Source organism: Lineus longissimus, chromosome 10 (assembly GCF_910592395.1).
Source record: "Lineus longissimus chromosome 10, tnLinLong1.2, whole genome shotgun sequence".
NCBI lineage: Eukaryota > Metazoa > Nemertea > Pilidiophora > Heteronemertea > Lineidae > Lineus > Lineus longissimus.
Window position 1 is genome coordinate 16432926 of NC_088317.1, and position 17434 is coordinate 16450359.

General features: G+C 45.9%; 3 protein-coding genes across 10 annotated transcripts in view; 2 read left to right on the forward strand and 1 right to left on the reverse strand.

Annotated features, from left to right (window-relative positions):
* Positions 1-4092, forward strand: part of LOC135494595 (dedicator of cytokinesis protein 9-like) — a 91554-nt gene extending 87462 nt beyond the window's left edge. For all 8 annotated transcript variants that reach the window (XM_064782719.1, XM_064782717.1, XM_064782713.1 and 5 more), the window contains one exon: positions 717-4092. In XM_064782719.1, the coding sequence (XP_064638789.1) occupies positions 717-812 (96 nt within the window). In that variant the 3' untranslated portion in view covers positions 813-4092. The remainder of the gene's footprint in view (positions 1-716) is intronic.
* LOC135494596 (ADP-ribosyl cyclase/cyclic ADP-ribose hydrolase-like) lies at positions 4093-9098 on the reverse strand. Its single transcript, XM_064782721.1, has 8 exons — positions 8930-9098; positions 8328-8460; positions 7814-7901; positions 7305-7444; positions 7036-7118; positions 6721-6813; positions 6226-6315; positions 4093-4232 (listed from the first exon to the last, which is right to left on the reverse strand). Exons 1-8 carry the CDS (start codon positions 9070-9072, stop codon positions 4181-4183), a joined length of 822 nt encoding a protein of 273 aa, XP_064638791.1. The 5' UTR covers positions 9073-9098; the 3' UTR covers positions 4093-4180.
* A 1992-nt stretch (positions 9099-11090) lies between these two features.
* On the forward strand, positions 11091-16935 carry LOC135494381 (putative per-hexamer repeat protein 5). Its single transcript, XM_064782300.1, has 7 exons — positions 11091-11106; positions 11270-11525; positions 13230-14101; positions 14389-14532; positions 15131-15205; positions 15953-16023; positions 16273-16935. The coding sequence occupies exons 1-7, from the start codon at positions 11091-11093 to the stop codon at positions 16534-16536; spliced, it is 1698 nt and encodes a 565-aa protein (XP_064638370.1). The 3' UTR covers positions 16537-16935.
* Positions 16936-17434: the final 499 nt, after the last annotated feature.

Genomic DNA, 17434 nt, shown 5'->3' on the forward strand with positions numbered 1-17434 from the left:
GCCTTTCTGTACAAAATTGAAGTAAAAGCATTTGCTGGACTTTATTCATATCAGCCATTGACTATAAAACTTGGGACGAGGTTTACCGACTGTATTTTGACACTTTAATAATTCCCTTTGTAGGCTCAAGCATTGCGCTATTTCAAAGTTTTTCTAACATTCAGCTATACTGTTTGCAGTTCTTGAAGAGCTTCTTGAAGCTGTATCTTAACCTAGTGTTCTGATCTCATGTTATAATTTTGGAGACGTTAAACTAACATCTCTTTTTACAAGTTAGGCTGTCTCAAATCAGAAGCATGACATATAGTGTCACTGTAGTCATACTTAGTCTGGCTGGAACCTTAAAGGCCGTGCAAACAAGCAATTTAAATCGCAGCCACCTGTGATTATAATCGCTGCGGTGTGTGACAAAAGGATCTCTTCTCTGCGGGTAAAACTGATAATTGAAGGTTTGGTATTGACTTGCATGTCACTTTGATGACCACAACAAACCAGCAATTTTCATCGCATGTGATGAAAATCTCCCATCTGCTGGGATAGGCAATTTGTATCGCGCCATTTTAGATTCTGTGCTGTAATTAGTGATCATATTCATAACAGACAGATATCCTCCGCATTTTGTTAAGAAATTTTCTGAAAGCTTGACAAGTTGCAGGTACCGGTACTCTTCAAGTATGAATTTATCAAAATCTGATCTGAATTTTTTTCTTTTCCAGCTACTGCCTGAGATAGAGCGGCCGTCGCTCAGTCACCGTGCCTCACTAACCATATTCAATGTGATAAGCACCACGCCCGGAACAAGTAGTGTGTGATAATCGGCAAAGAATGACATCATCATTTGAAGAACCCACCTGGAGTATTTGCAGTACCAAGCCAGATATTCCACACGTAAAATCGGATCTGGATCAACGTGTAGAAAAACTGAAATCAACTGAAAATTGTAAACCCGTTTATTTTTGCGCCATTTAAGTTTTACTTAAGCATCCTTTCCCAATTTTGGTTCCAATTATTTCCGCGAATCGGTGAATTTCCCAAAGATAAAACCATAAAGTTAAACATTTTTGCGCCCTTAAGTTCAGGATTGTCCCCCTTCTCTCTTAAAATTTGAGGTTTGCGAAAATGAAAGGGTATACAGTTGTTTTTCTCTGATGTGATATCGCGAGGATAAGAAATATCTTCTTGTGCCAGCGCTGTTATTGTTTTTGCCAAAATGCTTATTTATATATTATACAAAGTGCAGCTCCCTTATTTAACGTAGGCATTAGCTCTTGAAAGTAGTTACATAACTAGGTTTGATATAGAGTTTACATTATTATTTGATTTGGATAAGGGGTCATCTCAAAAAATACACTGGTGCAAAAAACTCAACAAGATTTGTTTCTTGTTGAATGTCGCCCTCTGGGAGCGGATAGAGAAACTAACGTTTGACATGAGTGTTTTATTGTTGTCGATGCCCAATCATTCTCACTGAAAATTTTTCAAATAAGGTGGTCAATTGAAAATGAGGATTTCGATTTTGAGATGGTTCCTCATGACGGGCAATATATTTGATGATACTGTAAATCCACAAGATTTATTTTCACGGAATTTGCAAATAACCTCGCTTTGTGAAAGTAAAATTTGTGAAAACATTTTTTACGCGAGAAATGGGAAGAAATTTTGTAATCCACAAATTTTTTTTTCCAAAAAAATTTTGTGGTTTATTATATCAAGTGCCAAATGAACTGGCTTTAATTTTCAGGTTGGAGAAAATTTCTGTTAGAAAAAACATTTTTCAGATTTTTCATTCATCTTAATTGTATTCGCTAGTCGTAGTAGTTGTGCCATCTAGTTATTCTTGTCAGTTTCTGTCTTAAAGGCCTCATGCAACTGTTTAAAGTTCGACCATTTGAATTTGAATTTGAAACCCATCCATTCCTGGACCTGGAATTTAATTGTAGTCACTCACTCACTCACTCCTACAACTTGACATTTCTAGGTCAACTGTGCCACAATTTAATGGTAGTGAGGTCCGAAAAAGGTATTTTTGCTTGAATTAAGGGCCACCAAAAAAATGGTGTTTGCAGAGTGATGAGAGTGAAACAAATTGGGCTGTACGTAATGTACAATGGAACCTCCCATTGGGGACACCTCTCTATTAAGAACAACACTAGTTTTGGTCCTACATTGGTTGTTTCTATTCAAAATGCCCTCTCTAATCAGGACGCCTCTCTATTAAGGGCAGCACTTGTCAGTCCGGATGGTGTCCTTAATAGAGAGGTTTTATTGTATAATATATTTATATGTATCATATGTAAGTAAAATATCCAAGAACTTATGCAGGTCTGTACATACACAAGGAAAATATGGATAAAGTTTATCATAATTCTACAGGGTGTGTCAGAAAAGTTATGAATTGAACATTCTGGGACACCCCCTACATGTAGTGTACCTTCAGAACGAGGCACAGTGCTTTATACACTGTAAACAGTGGTTCATTGTAACCATGGTGTTTTAGAATAATAAACCTGGTACAGCAGTTTGCAAACGCGTGGGTCAGAGTTTGGGGTATTTGAGCCAAGTTCCAACCTTGAACAAAAATGTGCTTCAGAGGGGTCAGTTACTTGATTTTTTCTTTCTGGGACCCCACCTCCTGAATTTTGGTGCGGGGGGGGACGTTGGTTACGACTGTAAATGCTGTTAACCTTATGTCGTTGAAAGGCCGGTTTCCAGTAGTTCATTGGTGCGAACAGTTTCAATGTGTGATATGATAAACCTCTCAGTGCCTTTTGATACAGAATATCTCAGCTCGGGTGTATTCAAGTCAAACACTGTTGCAATATTGTTACGCTATGAGATTTACTGTGATCACGTGTTCCACTTCTACTCTGATTTGCTGATAAAACACAGCAATTAAAGTGGACAAGTCTCTTTGAAGGTAATTAGCTAATTACCTGGGGGGGGGGGGGGTAATTAGCTAATTACCGGCGTGGTAATGGGTGAGGGGTGTATGTAATCGTGGCAATACATGTAGTATTGTCCAATGTCCTTTCACATATGTACAGGGTGGCCCAAAATTATTTTCCCTCACACAATGGATACACAATTGAATTCTCTTGTGCACGGGAGAATAATTCTGGGCCACCCTGTAGTTTAATCAACAATGGTTTGATGGAATATCATTTAAGTTGACGTGGTCACGTTCCTTTTGGCTCTGCTTCATGATAATTTATGTTTTATGTAATTCAATACTGAATTATATAATACAGACATGTGTATTATGACTCTATTATATTTATGGAAAGTAATTATTCAATACTCTTTTGTGAGAAATTTGGTTGCATTATTCAAGATATTTGACTGGCTCTGGCTAAGGATACACGTCTTGCATTTTGGGAAAAGTGAGGTAAAAAATTTGAAAATCTTTTTTCGGGGAAAAAATGATTGTATGACTTTACTGAATAACTTCAGCAATGTCTAGAGGTGTTTGAGACCGCTTAAGCAATGAAAAACAGCCAATCGGCTCCTTTTCTTACTTTACTGAATAAACTCAGCTATGTCTAGAGGTGTTTGAGACCGCTTAAGCCATAAAAAACAGCCAATCAGCTCCCTTTTTCTACTAAGTAATCTATTTTTTGACAAGCTTTTCTCCAATTCAAAATTTCAGGAGTGATGTATTCCGAAGTCGGTATCTTGCGAATTGTGCAAATAATCTCTATTTAAATCTCAAAATGATTTTTTTGTTCGAAAAAGGATAAGAAATTATGTATTTGCCAAAATAACAATTGTGAACATTTTTTGAATTTTCACAACTCTTGAAAATTTTGCTATTTAGAGTATGATAAATTTGAGTTACATAACAACTTGTAGGACTTTCAGTTCTCCTGATGGATATATCAGAGTTTCACCATGTATATTTGGTCTTTAATGTATTGTCTGTACATATTTGCATGTTTTATGCGCAATATGGTGACTGAGTTCGGGTCACGATGAAAATGTTTTATAAATTGACTATGTTGCTGTTGCTTGTAAAATAACAAGCTTTCTTATATGAACAATGATAAAGATTTTCTCACTATGGAACTAAAAAATAAAATAACAAATACCTGAAAATATTTCTCGTTTTTTTATTTTTTGGAATCTACAGCTCGGTTTGATTTGAAAGAGCAAATTCTTTGAGACACCCTTTGTGTCACGCGATTTAGCAACCCTTTGCCCCTGGGCTTCCCTTGCAGAGGATGTCGTGGATGGGCCTGAAAGTGGAAGGATATTGTGTAAGTCATCCAAGTGAGGGCAGCGTTCTGCCCATCACGGATGTGAGGTATTATAGCGTTTTTGAGGTTTCAATCCTCATTCCCTTAACAGTTGCCTGCTCATGTCCCGATCAGTGTGAGCTAATAGGCCTACTGGGACTCCAACCCGTAACCATAGTGATGTTCTTTTTGAGTATCACTCTCGTCTGTATGTGAGGTCATTCTGCATCTTCTTGAAGCTACAGTCCTAATCCCCTTAACAGTTGCCTGTTCATGTCCTGGTCAGTATGAGCTAATAGGCCTACTGGGAATCCAACCCGTAACCATAGTGATGTTCTTTTTGAGTATCACTCTCGTCTGTATGTGAGGTCATTCTGCATCTTCTTGAAGCTACAGTCCTAATCCCCTTGACAGTTGCCTGCTCATGCTCTTTAAGTATGTAGGCCTACTGGGAATCAAACCTGCAACTTTATTGATTTCGAGCAGTCTAAATACTTGCGATACTCTGGGACCAAGGGTCTGTCCAACGGGTACAGAATGGACGATCACTACAGCACTTCGAATCGCCCCCCCCCCCCCCATACTTGCCTTTAGTCATATATACAACTGAAAGCAATGCCTAACCCTTGATTTTACCTCTCTGCGGGTACATTTGCTGATGTATCCATTGTGCCTCTCTCCCTGCCCTTAACCCCAGCCCACCCACGTAATACTCACTTGGGGTCATCTATACAACTAAAGGCATTACTCCCCCCCCCCAACCCACCCATGTGACACTCACTTGAGGTCATCTATACAACTGAAGGCATTACCCCCACCCACCTATCCACGTAATACTTAATTGGGGTCATCTATACAACTGAAGGCATTACCCCCACCCACCTATCCATGTGATACTCACTTGGGGCCATCTATACAACTGAAGGCATTACCCCAACCCACCTATCCACGTAATTCTTAATTGGGGTCACCTATACTGCTGAAGGCATTACCCCCACCCACCTATCCATGTGATACTCACTTGGGGTCATCTATACAACTAAAGGCATTACCAACCACCCACCAACGTGATACTCACTTGGGGTCATCTATACAACTGAAGGCATTACCAACCACCCACTCACGTGATAATCACTTGGGGTCATCTATACAACTGAAGGCATTACCAACCACCCACCCACGTGATAATCACTTGGGGTCATCTATACAACTGAAGGCATTACCAACCACCCACCCACTTGATACTCACTTGGGGTCATCTATACAACTGAAGGCATTACCAACCACCCACCCACGTGATACTCACTTGGGACCATCTATACAACTGAAGGCATTACCACCCACCCACCCATGTGATACTCACTTGGGGTCATCTATACAACTGAAGGCATTACCACCCACCCACCCACGTGATAATCACTTGGGGTCATCTATACAACTGAAGGCATTACCAACCACCCACCCACTTGATACTCACTTGGGGTCATCTATACAACTGAAGGCATTACCAACCACCCACCCACCCACGTGATACTCACTTGGGGTCATCTATACAACTGAAGGCATTACCAACCACCCACCCACGTGATACTCACTTGGGGTCATCAATGCAGCTGAAGGCATTACCAACCACCCACCCACGTGATACTCACTTGGGGTCATCTATACAACTGAAGGCATTACCAACCACCCACTCACGTGATACTCACTTGGGGCCATCTATACAACTGAAGGCATTACCAACCACCCACCCACTTGATACTCACTTGGGGCCATCTATACAACTGAAGGCATTACCAACCACCCACCCACGTGATACTCACTTGGGGTCGTCTATACAACTGAAGGCATTACCAACCACCCACCCACGTGATACTCACTTGGGGTCATCTATACAACTGAAGGCATTACCAACCACCCACCACGTAATACTCACTTGGGGTCATCTATACAACTGAAGGCATTACCAACCACCCACTCATGTGATACTCACTTGGGGTCATCTATACAGCTGAAGGCAATGCCCTTCTTCTCCACTCTAGCTTTCATGCTTTTAATGGAAGCTCCGGTGGCGCAGGTTTCACTGAAATGAAGTCCCAGACAGTGCCATTATCCTCCGATACCTCGTCCTCTCAAGCGCTGTAGAGGGACACCTTGGGCGTGGGACTTGGGCAGAGGCCAGGGGGATAGTACCCCTACCTGCCACCATGCGCCACCACTTGTAGTATCACACTGATGCTGATCTCTAGTAATGATTTTCGCCAATTTTTTCGTAAAACAACAGGGTCTGGGCATGGGCGCCTCCGCGTTTTGATTACTGTCAAATCTGCCAGGAGCTGTTGTGACTTAATGGTCATACTGCAATTAGTGCGCTGTTTGGGACTTGCTGTTGGGAATAAGGACTTCTACTATGGTGACCCCTAGCCCCTGCCTATAACCCTCTTTAATAATATCAAAAGAAGGGAACAGCCCATCGCCTTATACCTACACCACTTTTTCTCCTGGGAGGTGAACAAGCAGGACTTCCAACTTGGTCACCTGTTTTGGGTTGAGGTACACGAGCTCAATGGAGGCGCATATACTGAAATAATAAATGTCACAGGCGTCATGACTTATATTTGCGAAGTGGTTTTGGACATGTCGACTTTCAGGTGAGCATTGAGATACATTCCGTCCAATGCAGTCCATTGCAGTTAAGTGATTTTTCAATGAACCTGCTTGGAGAAGACGTGGTCCAGCTGGAAGCCCTTTTCGTATCAAAAACCAACATATCTTATGGCCAACTTGTTCGTATCAGGCCTACCTTTCGTCCCTGAATGGAAGGCGGCCGCATTTCCCACTCCCGTTTAGAAGGGCCCGGACTACTCCTCTAGCCATCGTGGCAAGCTGGAAAAAGACACATCACCCTTTAATGACTGATGTAGCAGCTTTAAATGTCCCCAATAAGTAGTGTCCACCCCTTGTTTGCTAAGGGAATGAGGTATGGTCGGATTTTATACTGTTGTCGTTGCTTCATTTGCTGGTTGAAATATTACATATTGAGATGCAATGGCAATATCTATTAAAAGGTACCGCTTTCGAGATCGCCGGCCAAAACACCCCAACGGCGTCTTTTCCGCCACTGGTGCATTCGCCCCATTTTGGGCAGGAGGCGTAGTCTATGCCTGGGGGCGTCTTCTTGCCGCAGAACGTCAGCCCGTCTCCCATATGGCCTGAAGGTGAGAGCATTTTGAAAAATATAAAAAGATCACGAATATCATATTTTTTACCTCAAGATTCGTCTGCAGTAGTCAGTTACAGTTGTCCGCCTCTCCCCCTTGCAAACGTTGCCCCTCTCCCCCTTCCGCCCCCGATGACGCACACCAAGCCACTTAGCCACTTTCGGACATCAGGGTTTATACATATAGGAATCGCCCCATTTGAAATACGATTTCCTCGGAGAGGTGGCTGGCCATGACTCGCGGAGATGACAGACGCGCGGAGGGGTTGCAGCTGATTGTACAGGGTGATGCGCTGGTTGGGAATACTGTACGTGTGCGATTCCTCTCAAGGACCGAGGCTTTTGGGAGACAGGTTCTTACCTAGCAATGTGCCCATTTCCAAGGTAAAGAGTCCCTCGGCCTTAGCAAGGACTTTCGATTGAGCGTGAACACCGCTCCACAAAGTCATCTATTTAAAACAAAGGAGGAAAGAATGGCAGTGCGCAGTTTTACCATCTTCTTTGATAAAAGGCATTTATTTGTCTCTATAGCCGTTGTATACCGGTACGTCATCAGTGAGGTCGGAAAATAAACGAGTAAGATACGGTATTTGTCCGGGTGGCTGCTTAAGGTGGTCTCCTCATATTTAAGTATACACAGGCACGCCAATACCTCGTTACTTATCGCGCAAGTTTGTCTGCAAAGCCAGCCTGGCCTGACCTTCCGTAAACCACGCGTGCCACCATATCATGCCCCGCACTCCCCTTTGGGAAAATCTCGGGCTTAAAGTTTGGCCTATAATTCACATCTCCCCTGACCCTAGCGTAACATTATGATACTTGATAACCCCCGCCCCAAGGGAAGTCGATATGGTATTTTCTAAAAGGCGATCTACCTTATTAGGAAGCATGGGCTGCATCGCGGACTGTATGACCTTATCAAACGCATTGTCTGGGACGCCACACCGGTTATTGTTCTTGAAGCCCTGGATGAAGTCGTCTGCTACTTTGCTGCAATCGCGCTTTTTCCTAAAGACGAAGGACCACTTGTCACCTTTATAGCCAAATCAAAGGAACCACTTGATTCTGGTGCACTCTTTCAATATTTCACCGGGTGATTTTTTTCAACGATCATGTTGAGAGAGGTTATGGTCCAGTTGGAAATTATTTTCGAAGTGTGAAAATATAACATACGTGTAACTCCACACTCAAGTTAAGAGCGTCCGTTCAAGGACAGCAAGTGCTGGAGGTTCTCCCGGGCGGTGAACCTGGCTACCTTCGGTTCATGAGCCCGGTGCCATAACTCTTTCTTCCTAAATTCCCTAAAACGGGCGGATTTTCCGGGATTTTGAAGAAAAACTCAATTTGCGATTCATTACGAAAAAAGAATGTTTTGATTGGAAAAACTAAAACAAAGAAATGTTCGCGAATCGCGATGATATAGGGACGGGAAAGTCGGCGGCCTACAGTATTAATGTTATCGTTTAAAAGGTCTTACCATGATGACCCATAAGCATCTTTCACTGCACTGTTCCCCTGGAAGGCATTGCAGCGCGCGATGAGAACTTCCCGTATGTCTTTCGGAGTGCCTGCCCCCAGAGCCACGCCAAGGCAACACAAGAAAGCAAGAGCTCTCTCCATGGTCCAACCAGCCGCAAGGCAATCGATAAAATAACATTTCCAGCAGCACACTAGATTTCCTGTTCCCGTTATCATTTCAGAGGCGTTAAAGGATGATTAGGTTTATTGCATCTAGTATCATTTTCTTCTTCCTGAATACATGTAGTTCTTTTAAAATGAATATCGCAGGCCTGTTGATACGTCCGCGCCGTCCGCAAGGGCAGGGCCGAGCGTCTCTCCGGAGGTTAAGGGGATTCTTTGGGGGGGGGATCGAATTGACCAAGGTGAGCCTCTCAGCTGAAATTTTACGTTTCCAAATTGACCGCGAATTATTACCCACACCTTGGTTCGTTTGGAATGTCCGATGACGCCGATTAGGACTGTGAAATACCGGGTAGGCCTTTATTCGTACCGTCGCTGGAAACGCGGAAATCGTCACGATGCCAATGATGATGTTATTCTTTCATTTTGTTGTTTATTGTTCTGACGTAGGCCAATATAATCAGAACTACAAATTCAAAATTAGGGCTTGTCAAATTTTGACGAGAATACTCTGATGTACCTTTAACGAAAAGCCCAGACTTGTCTGTCCGGAAATTCTAGATGAAATGTCGTCCGTTTCTCGAATTGATAGTTATGTTTATCTTAATGATCGGTTTCCTATTCTTTTTCCTACCTGACGTGTCCCAAATGCTTATGTTGACCCGTTTCACAGTGCTCTTGATTCATCATATACTGAACTTCCAGCAGTATTGCCTCCGTAGCTTCCGCCCATACGACGCGCGTTGTCTGGAAGCTGAGCAAGACGTCCAAAACTGCCTCCCAACACTAGCGAAAATCTTTATCGTGATCAGAATTCGTGTGATACCACAAGTGGCGACGCATGGTGGAAAGTAGGCACACTATTTTCCTGGCGAAGTAAATCCACGCTCAAGTTGTCCCTTTAAAGGCTTCACAACTCTGACGTCATTTTGGCGTGTTTGTCGAATTATAGACAATAGGCCTACACCTTTTGAAAGGGCCTCCCAATCCACTTAATGCAGGAAAAGACGCCAATCTGCAAGTAGGCCTATACATGTATATACACGTATACCAATTACCATGACTCAAGTGTATGCCCATGCATAGTCAGTATTGTCCCTTTTCGATATAACACCCTTTAAAAAGGACATAGGCCCTTTTGGACTTGTAATACGGTTGAGATCGGTCTGATACACCTGGCCACGGACTTTTTCGATAATTTGCCTTCGATGGGAACATTCATTATGATGACCATGAAGCCAGTTCTTATTTTCGGTAAGTTAACAGCAAATAAGATATAATATTTATATCTATATGCCTAAGTATATTTTTGCCTGAACGGGTTTTTTTTCGGTTTTATCGGGGCGCAGTGGGTAGGAAGATGTACATGTACGTAAAGGCCTGCTGACTAGTCCATGATGCGCTGTCAACCACAAATCGCCGCCATCACTTCTTAACGGTTGACCAGTTCATAGTCGCCACCATTTTCTCTAGAACTTAAAATCCTAAAGCAATTACAACTCTTTCAAAACAAAGCAAATACCATTTTCAAGGGTGGGAGTCTGTGTTTTTGCCTCAGAGATCTGCCTCCCAGGTATCACATGGGCTTTCACTTCATTTTGGAGGAGTTCTTCTACTTTAGGAGTTCAAGTTCTAGCCAAACTCAATCCTTAACATCTTTACTCCGATGACCCCATATTTTTCGGGTCTTCGTTCATACACGCATAACAGGGTCATCAGAGGTCTCCCCTCAAACTGTTCAGGCTGAGAACTCAAAACTTGAAGATAGATAGAATCACTCGACAGGTTTCAGATATTTCCCTAAAATTCTGAAAACTGTTTTTCAGGATATTTAACACATCTTCTTGAATTCCTTTTTAGTTTTGACCATCTCGGTCTTCGAGGCCACATGGGTTCAAGGTAAGATTTTGACAAAAAATCTCGACGACTGGCTGACTATTAGAACTAGAGACTTTTTTGTTACACCCCGTAACTCCTTGATTGCCCCACTGGAGTCAATGATAGTTGCAGAATGTTGTTGTGAAGCACTATGGTAAAGAACCACGTCATCATAAAGCGCTTAATACAGTACTATCATACACGATGAAGGAATTATGCAGTTACTAAGAAATACCTTATGTCACAACATAACTATTTCAATATTACCTAACCTCACTCTGTCCCTCTCAAATTTTAGGCAATACCCTTACAAGCTCCGCAACACCATCCGTGCTTGTGGCAGGCCCAGCTGGAACTGGTACCTACAGCTCAACTGGAACTGGTACCTACAGCTCAACTGGAACTGGTACCTACAGCTCAACTGGAACTAATACTTACAGCTCAACTGGAACTGGTACCTACAGCTCAACAGGAACTGATACCCACAGCTCTGCTGGAACTGGTACCTACATCTCTACTGGGACTGGTACCCAGAGCTCAACTGGAACTGGAACGTACACAGCAACGCCCAGCTCAACAGGTACTGGTACCTACAGCTCAACTGGAACTGGTACCTACAGCTCAACAGGAACTGATTCTTACAGGCCGACCACCTCCTGGAGCGACACCAACACTGGCACCTACAAGCCGACCACTTCCTGGAGCGACACCAACACTGGCACCTACAGGCCGACCACCTCCTGGAGCGACACCAACACTGGCACCTACAAGCCGACCACCTCCTGGAGCGACACCAACACTGGCACCTACAAGCCGACCACCTCCTGGAGCGATACCAACACTGGCACCTACAAGCCGACCACTTCCTGGAGCGACACCAACACTGGCACCTACAAGCCGACCACCTCCTGGAGCGATACCAACACTGGCACCTACAGGCCGACCACCTCCTGGAGCGATACCAACACTGGCACCTACAAGCCGACCACTTCCTGGAGCGACACCAACACTGGCACATACAGGCCGACCACCTCCTGGAGAGACACCAACACTGGCACCTACAAGCCGACCACCTCCTGGAGCGACACCAACACTGGCACCTACAAGCCGACCACTTCCTGGAGCGACACCAAAACTGGCACCTACAGGCCGACCACCTCCTGGAGCGACACCAACACTGGCACCTACAAGCCGACCACCTCCTGGAGCGACACCAACTCTGGCACCTACAAGCCGACCACTTCCTGGAGCGACACCAACACTGGCACCTACAAGCCGACCACCTCCTGGAGCGATACCAACACTGGCACGTACAAGCCGACCACTTCCTGGAGCGACACCAACACTGGCACCTACAAGCCGACCACCTCCTGGAGCGACACCAACACTGGCACCTACAAGCCGACCACCTCCTGGAGCGATACCAACACTGGCACGTACAAGCCGACCACTTCCTGGAGCGACACCAACACTGGCACCTACAAGCCGACCACCTCCTGGAGCGACACCAACACTGGCACCTACAAGCCGACCACCTCCTGGAGCGATACCAACACTGGCACCTACAGGCCGACCACCTCCTGGAGCGATACCAACACTGGCACCTACAAGCCGACCACTTCCTGGAGCGACACCAACACTGGCACCTACAAGCCGACCACCTCCTGGAGCGACACCAACACTGGCACCTACAAGCCGACCACTTCCTGGAGCGACACCAACACTGGCACCTACAAGCCGACCACCTCCTGGAGCGACACCAACACTGGCACCTACAAGCCGACCACCTCCTGGAGCGACACCAACACTGGCACCTACAAGCCGACCACTTCCTGGAGCGACACCAACACTGGCACCTACAGGCCGACCACCTCCTGGAGAGACACCAACACTGGCACATACAGGCCGACCACCTCCCGGAGCGACACCAACACTGGCACCTACAAGCCGACCACTTCCCGGAGCGACACCAACACTGGCACCTACAAGCCGACCACCTCCTGGAGAGACACCAACACTGGCACCTACAGGCCGACCACCTCCTGGAGCGACACCAACACTGGCACCTACAAGCCGACCACTTCCTGGAGCGACACCAACACTGGCACCTACAAGCCGACCACCTCCTGGAGAGACACCAACACTGGCACCTACAGGCCGACCACCTCCTGGAGCGACACCAACACTGGCACCTACAAGCCGACCACTTCCTGGAGCGACACCAACACTGGCACCTACAAGCCGACCACTTCCTGGAGCGACACCAACACTGGCACCTACAAGCCGACCACCTCCTGGAGCGACACCAACACTGGCACATACAGGCCGACCACCTCCTGGGGTGACACTAACACTGGCACCTACAAGCCGACCACTTCCTGGAGCGACACCAACACTGGCACCTACAAGCCGACCACCTCCTGGAGCGACACCAACACTGGCACCCACAGGCCGACCACTTCCTGGAGCGACACCAGCACTGGCACCTACAAGCCGACCACCTCCTGGAGCGACACCAACACTGGCACCTACAGGCCGACCACTTCCTGGAGCGACACCAACACTGGCATCTACAGGCCGACCACTTCCTGGAGCGACACCAACACTGGCACCTACAGGCCGACCACCTCCTGGAGCGACACCAACACTGGCACCTACAAGCTGACCACCTCCTGGAGCGACACCAACACTGGCACCTACAGGCCGACCACCTCTTGGAGCGACACCAACACTGGCACCTACAAGCCGACCACTTCCTGGAGCGACACCAACACTGGCACCTACAGGCCGACCACCTCCTGGAGCGACACCAACACTGGCACCTACAGGCCGACCACCTCTTGGAGCGACACCAACACAGGCACCTACAGGCCGACCACCTCTTGGAGCGACACCAACACTGGCACCTACAGGCCGACCACCTCTTGGAGCGACACCAAATCGAACACTGGCACCTACAGGCCGACCACCTCCTGGAGCGACACCAACACAGGCACCTACAGGCCGACCACCTCTTGGAGCGGCACCAAATCGAACACTGGCACCTACAGGCCAACCACATCTTGGACGGGAACTGGTACCTACAGGCCAACCACGTATCGCCCTTCAAGTTCAGTGGCACCAACACAAGGTGAGTTTAAGAGAGATTGGATTGAAATGCAAGCCCCCGACGTTGGTACGTTTAGGTCACGTTCCCGGCACGTTTCTGTCGTGTTCCCGTTGATGATGGGGTGCGAACACGGGCACTGCAACAATGAAAAACATCGTGTCGAAAGAAAGAAAAAAATGACTTGAGCGTGTCGGGAACTTAAATTGTGGCTGATCGACCGGCGCCGATTTATTTTAACGGGGACTCCTCAGGGAAGCCGACGGATACACGCATTGTACTGATGCATTTTGTAACTTTTCCCTTTGCAGGTCCGTGTGATGTTCTCTGCATGACCCTGTATGATCCGGTGTGCGCCAATGATGGGGCCACATACAGCAATGAGTGCGCGATGAACGCAGCGGCTTGCAAGGCCGACACCAGCCTGTATGTTGTCTACAGAGGACAGTGCAATCGTAAATATTTTTCATATTTTCAAAGAGTCCTTGTCTTGCTTTACCTTTAACACCAGGAGAGTCCGAGTCTCCCAAGGTGCCTGGGGTCCTTTCCCTCTGGCATCTCAAGTACATCTTTACTTTACGTGAACTGGCCCATCAGCAGCTGTGTCTTCCTTCGTTGGCCCCGGAGTTGATTTCTGCCTCCATCACCCCATACAATGTCTCTATCCAGAAGTCCCTGCTTCGCCCAACATTCCTGAACATCTTATCACTTCAGAGGTTCGTTCTCATTATATCTATATCTAACATGAAAGAGTCATGATACTAGTGAGTTTTCGCAAAGCCCCCGCAACGCCGACATGAACGCCTATCCCATTGTTCAACTTGCTGATTACGATGTCGAACAATGTAAAAGGCAATGGCGTTGGCGTTTCGCGGGCTTTGCGAAAACTTCCCGCTGTCAGAACACCAGGCTTTGGAAAAGAGCTCGGACGTAGATATCACTGAACCTCTCTGCTACATGCATATGAAAAGAATTGTTTTCTAATGTGATCATATGATTTTTTACTGATTTTTTTACCTTTCCTAATGTTTATCGTTCTGGGCTTTATTGCAGTGGAAAAAAGTACTAAGCCTTTGGCACCGAGACCAACAACGGCATCCGGCGAGAACAAGCTTTGGGAATCGCCAAGTAAGTACCCGGACTATTGGCGAGGTTAAGATTCTCCAACGTAGAGGTACACGTAAAGCAATCATTATGAGGAGGAATCTCCTGGTGACATACATAACGTAATGTTGGCCTAATGCATCGGAATGTGCATGAATTGAACCGTATACGTTTACGTATAGGCCGTGGCTATTCGTACCGTGACAGGGCCGGCTGGCCTGGCTGGAAGTCAAGGACCCTACCCACACCCGGAGCCAGGAGTAAAGGCACTTCCAACACTCGTCACAAACAAACACCACCTCAATCATGAATTAGGCCTACTTTCCTTACCCACCATCACCCATGTCACCACGGTGCGATCTATTTATTCACTCCGTATTATTCGCACCATCACGGTACGGTACCTTTCACCGTAATGGTGTTTCTGACGGTGCGAATAAGACCGGAAACAATGGCCCCATGCACCGTGGTGGTTCGAATAGCCAGTTCCTTACGTATATTAACTGACAAATTAGGGAATCGCAACCTCTCTAGATCTGCATATTTTACTGATGAAGCGTATCGCAGTTTGATAGCGGCCTGTACTTGATTCTTCTACATCTCCAGAATCTTTAGGTTATGTACACGAAGAAATAAACCTTTTTGTGCTTTTGAACGACACGACACAAATACGCACCCCGTTTGGTTTTTGAATTTCGGAAAAACCTTAAAAAGGGTTTTCAATTTAGCTGACATTTTCAAACATTTTCTGACGTTTTTCAAATATTTCAGAATTCTGCATGAGCGGCTCTGCATTCAATACGATCGCGGTTCCCTGCAACAAAACTGGAGAGGTCTGCGTGGTAAGTCGTCACAGAGAACTAGTAAAACCGTGCAGAGTGTCATGCACTGTGGAGAAGCGCTTGTCAGCAGTGTGGAGAAACGTGTCACAAGCGTAAATTGCTATACTGACAATACTAAATTGCTATACTGTGACGTCCTATAATACGTGTGACACAGGGGAATAGCAAAAAGAATAAAGACATTTGATGATATGATAGAATGCCTAAAGTTAATAGTATTCATATCGTGAATTCCATTCCATGTTTCAGTCTTACAAATGGAATGGCGTTATAGATGTTTTCGAGTGCCGCCAAACGGGCTTCTGTCAGTACGGTTCGCCAAGCCAGAGATGCTGCTGTAGCGAGTGCTCGGAGGAGGTCTGCAACAAGGATGGACCCAAATGCACCGGCGGGGACAGGGCCTGCCTGGACGAGGGTGTCACTGCTGCTGGTGGCGCCGGAGCGGCCGGGCCCGGGCTGATGACAGTGGTTCTGGTTGCATTTTCGTTGCTGATGAAACTGATTTTGTATTGAGAGATGCAAACACTGACAGTACCTTTCAGGATGCTTTTCCATATTCACCCGGCCTTCAGTGGCACACACTCCGGCCTCTAATAACTAAAGGTACTAGGCACCATTTAATAATGTATTGGGGGATTTCTTGGCTGCATTTCTGTTGGCAGATAGGGTTCGAGTCATGAAACATCCGTGTTCATTTCACGATGGACGTCGTAAAGGGTCCATGAAGCCCCTTCGGAAACTCCATACCCTCCACGTCGCAGACCACGCCCAAGTGTACAGATACATGTAGTTAATGACATCGGCCAATGCATTAAGGAATAGCACAGCATGTAAATACATGTATGTGATTAACCTTATCTTTTATATATTGTACGCATACGTACTTCATTAAATTTTGTACTTTTAGCAAGAAATAAGATACAACCTTTGGGACTAACATCTTTTCTGTTTATTTTCCTTATTAGAATATTTAAAAGGCAATTATCGTCATTGACGAGAAATTAGGATGGTTGTGCTAACACACAAAATGAAGAAGCCAGTGATGAAAAACCCCTCGGTGTAAAAAGTGTTTTACGTCACAAGGCCAGCCAACCAATCAGGTCATTGTTTCGTCAACCAATCATTTTCGCAATAGGCACCTCGCACTTCGTCCCTTTGGGGACGAAGTATTGGTCTACCTGTGCCAGATAATTACATGCAGCGCCCCAATAACCTGGCCTGAAGACATCGTCACAGCCTTGCTCTGTCTGACCAAATGGAAAGTCGACGTCTGTGGCAATCTTCCATGCTATACAGGAGTCCCAGAATAGCATACACAGTGCCCCAATAGTCTGACGACATCGTCACAAACTTTCTCCGACCATACCAATGGACAAAATGTTGTCCGGAGTGTTCGTCGCAAGCTGAAGGG

Excerpts from the sequence above, each read along its gene's own strand:
- LOC135494381 (XM_064782300.1), top strand. Across the intron at positions 11,526-13,229 it reads AGCTCAACTGGAACTGGAAC|CGACACCAACACTGGCACCT; the intron begins GTACACAGCAAC and ends CACTTCCTGGAG. Across the intron at positions 14,102-14,388 it reads TTCAGTGGCACCAACACAAG|GTCCGTGTGATGTTCTCTGC; the intron begins GTGAGTTTAAGA and ends TTCCCTTTGCAG.
- LOC135494596 (XM_064782721.1), bottom strand. The coding sequence starts at position 9,072 with ATGGAGAGAGCTCTTGCTTTCTTGTGTTGCCTTGGCGTGGCTCTGGGG. Across the intron at positions 8,461-8,929 it reads GATGCTTATGGGTCATCATG|GAAAAAGCGCGATTGCAGCA; the intron begins GTAAGACCTTTT and ends CTTCGTCTTTAG. Across the intron at positions 7,445-7,813 it reads GGAAATGGGCACATTGCTAG|GCCATATGGGAGACGGGCTG; the intron begins GTAAGAACCTGT and ends TCTCACCTTCAG.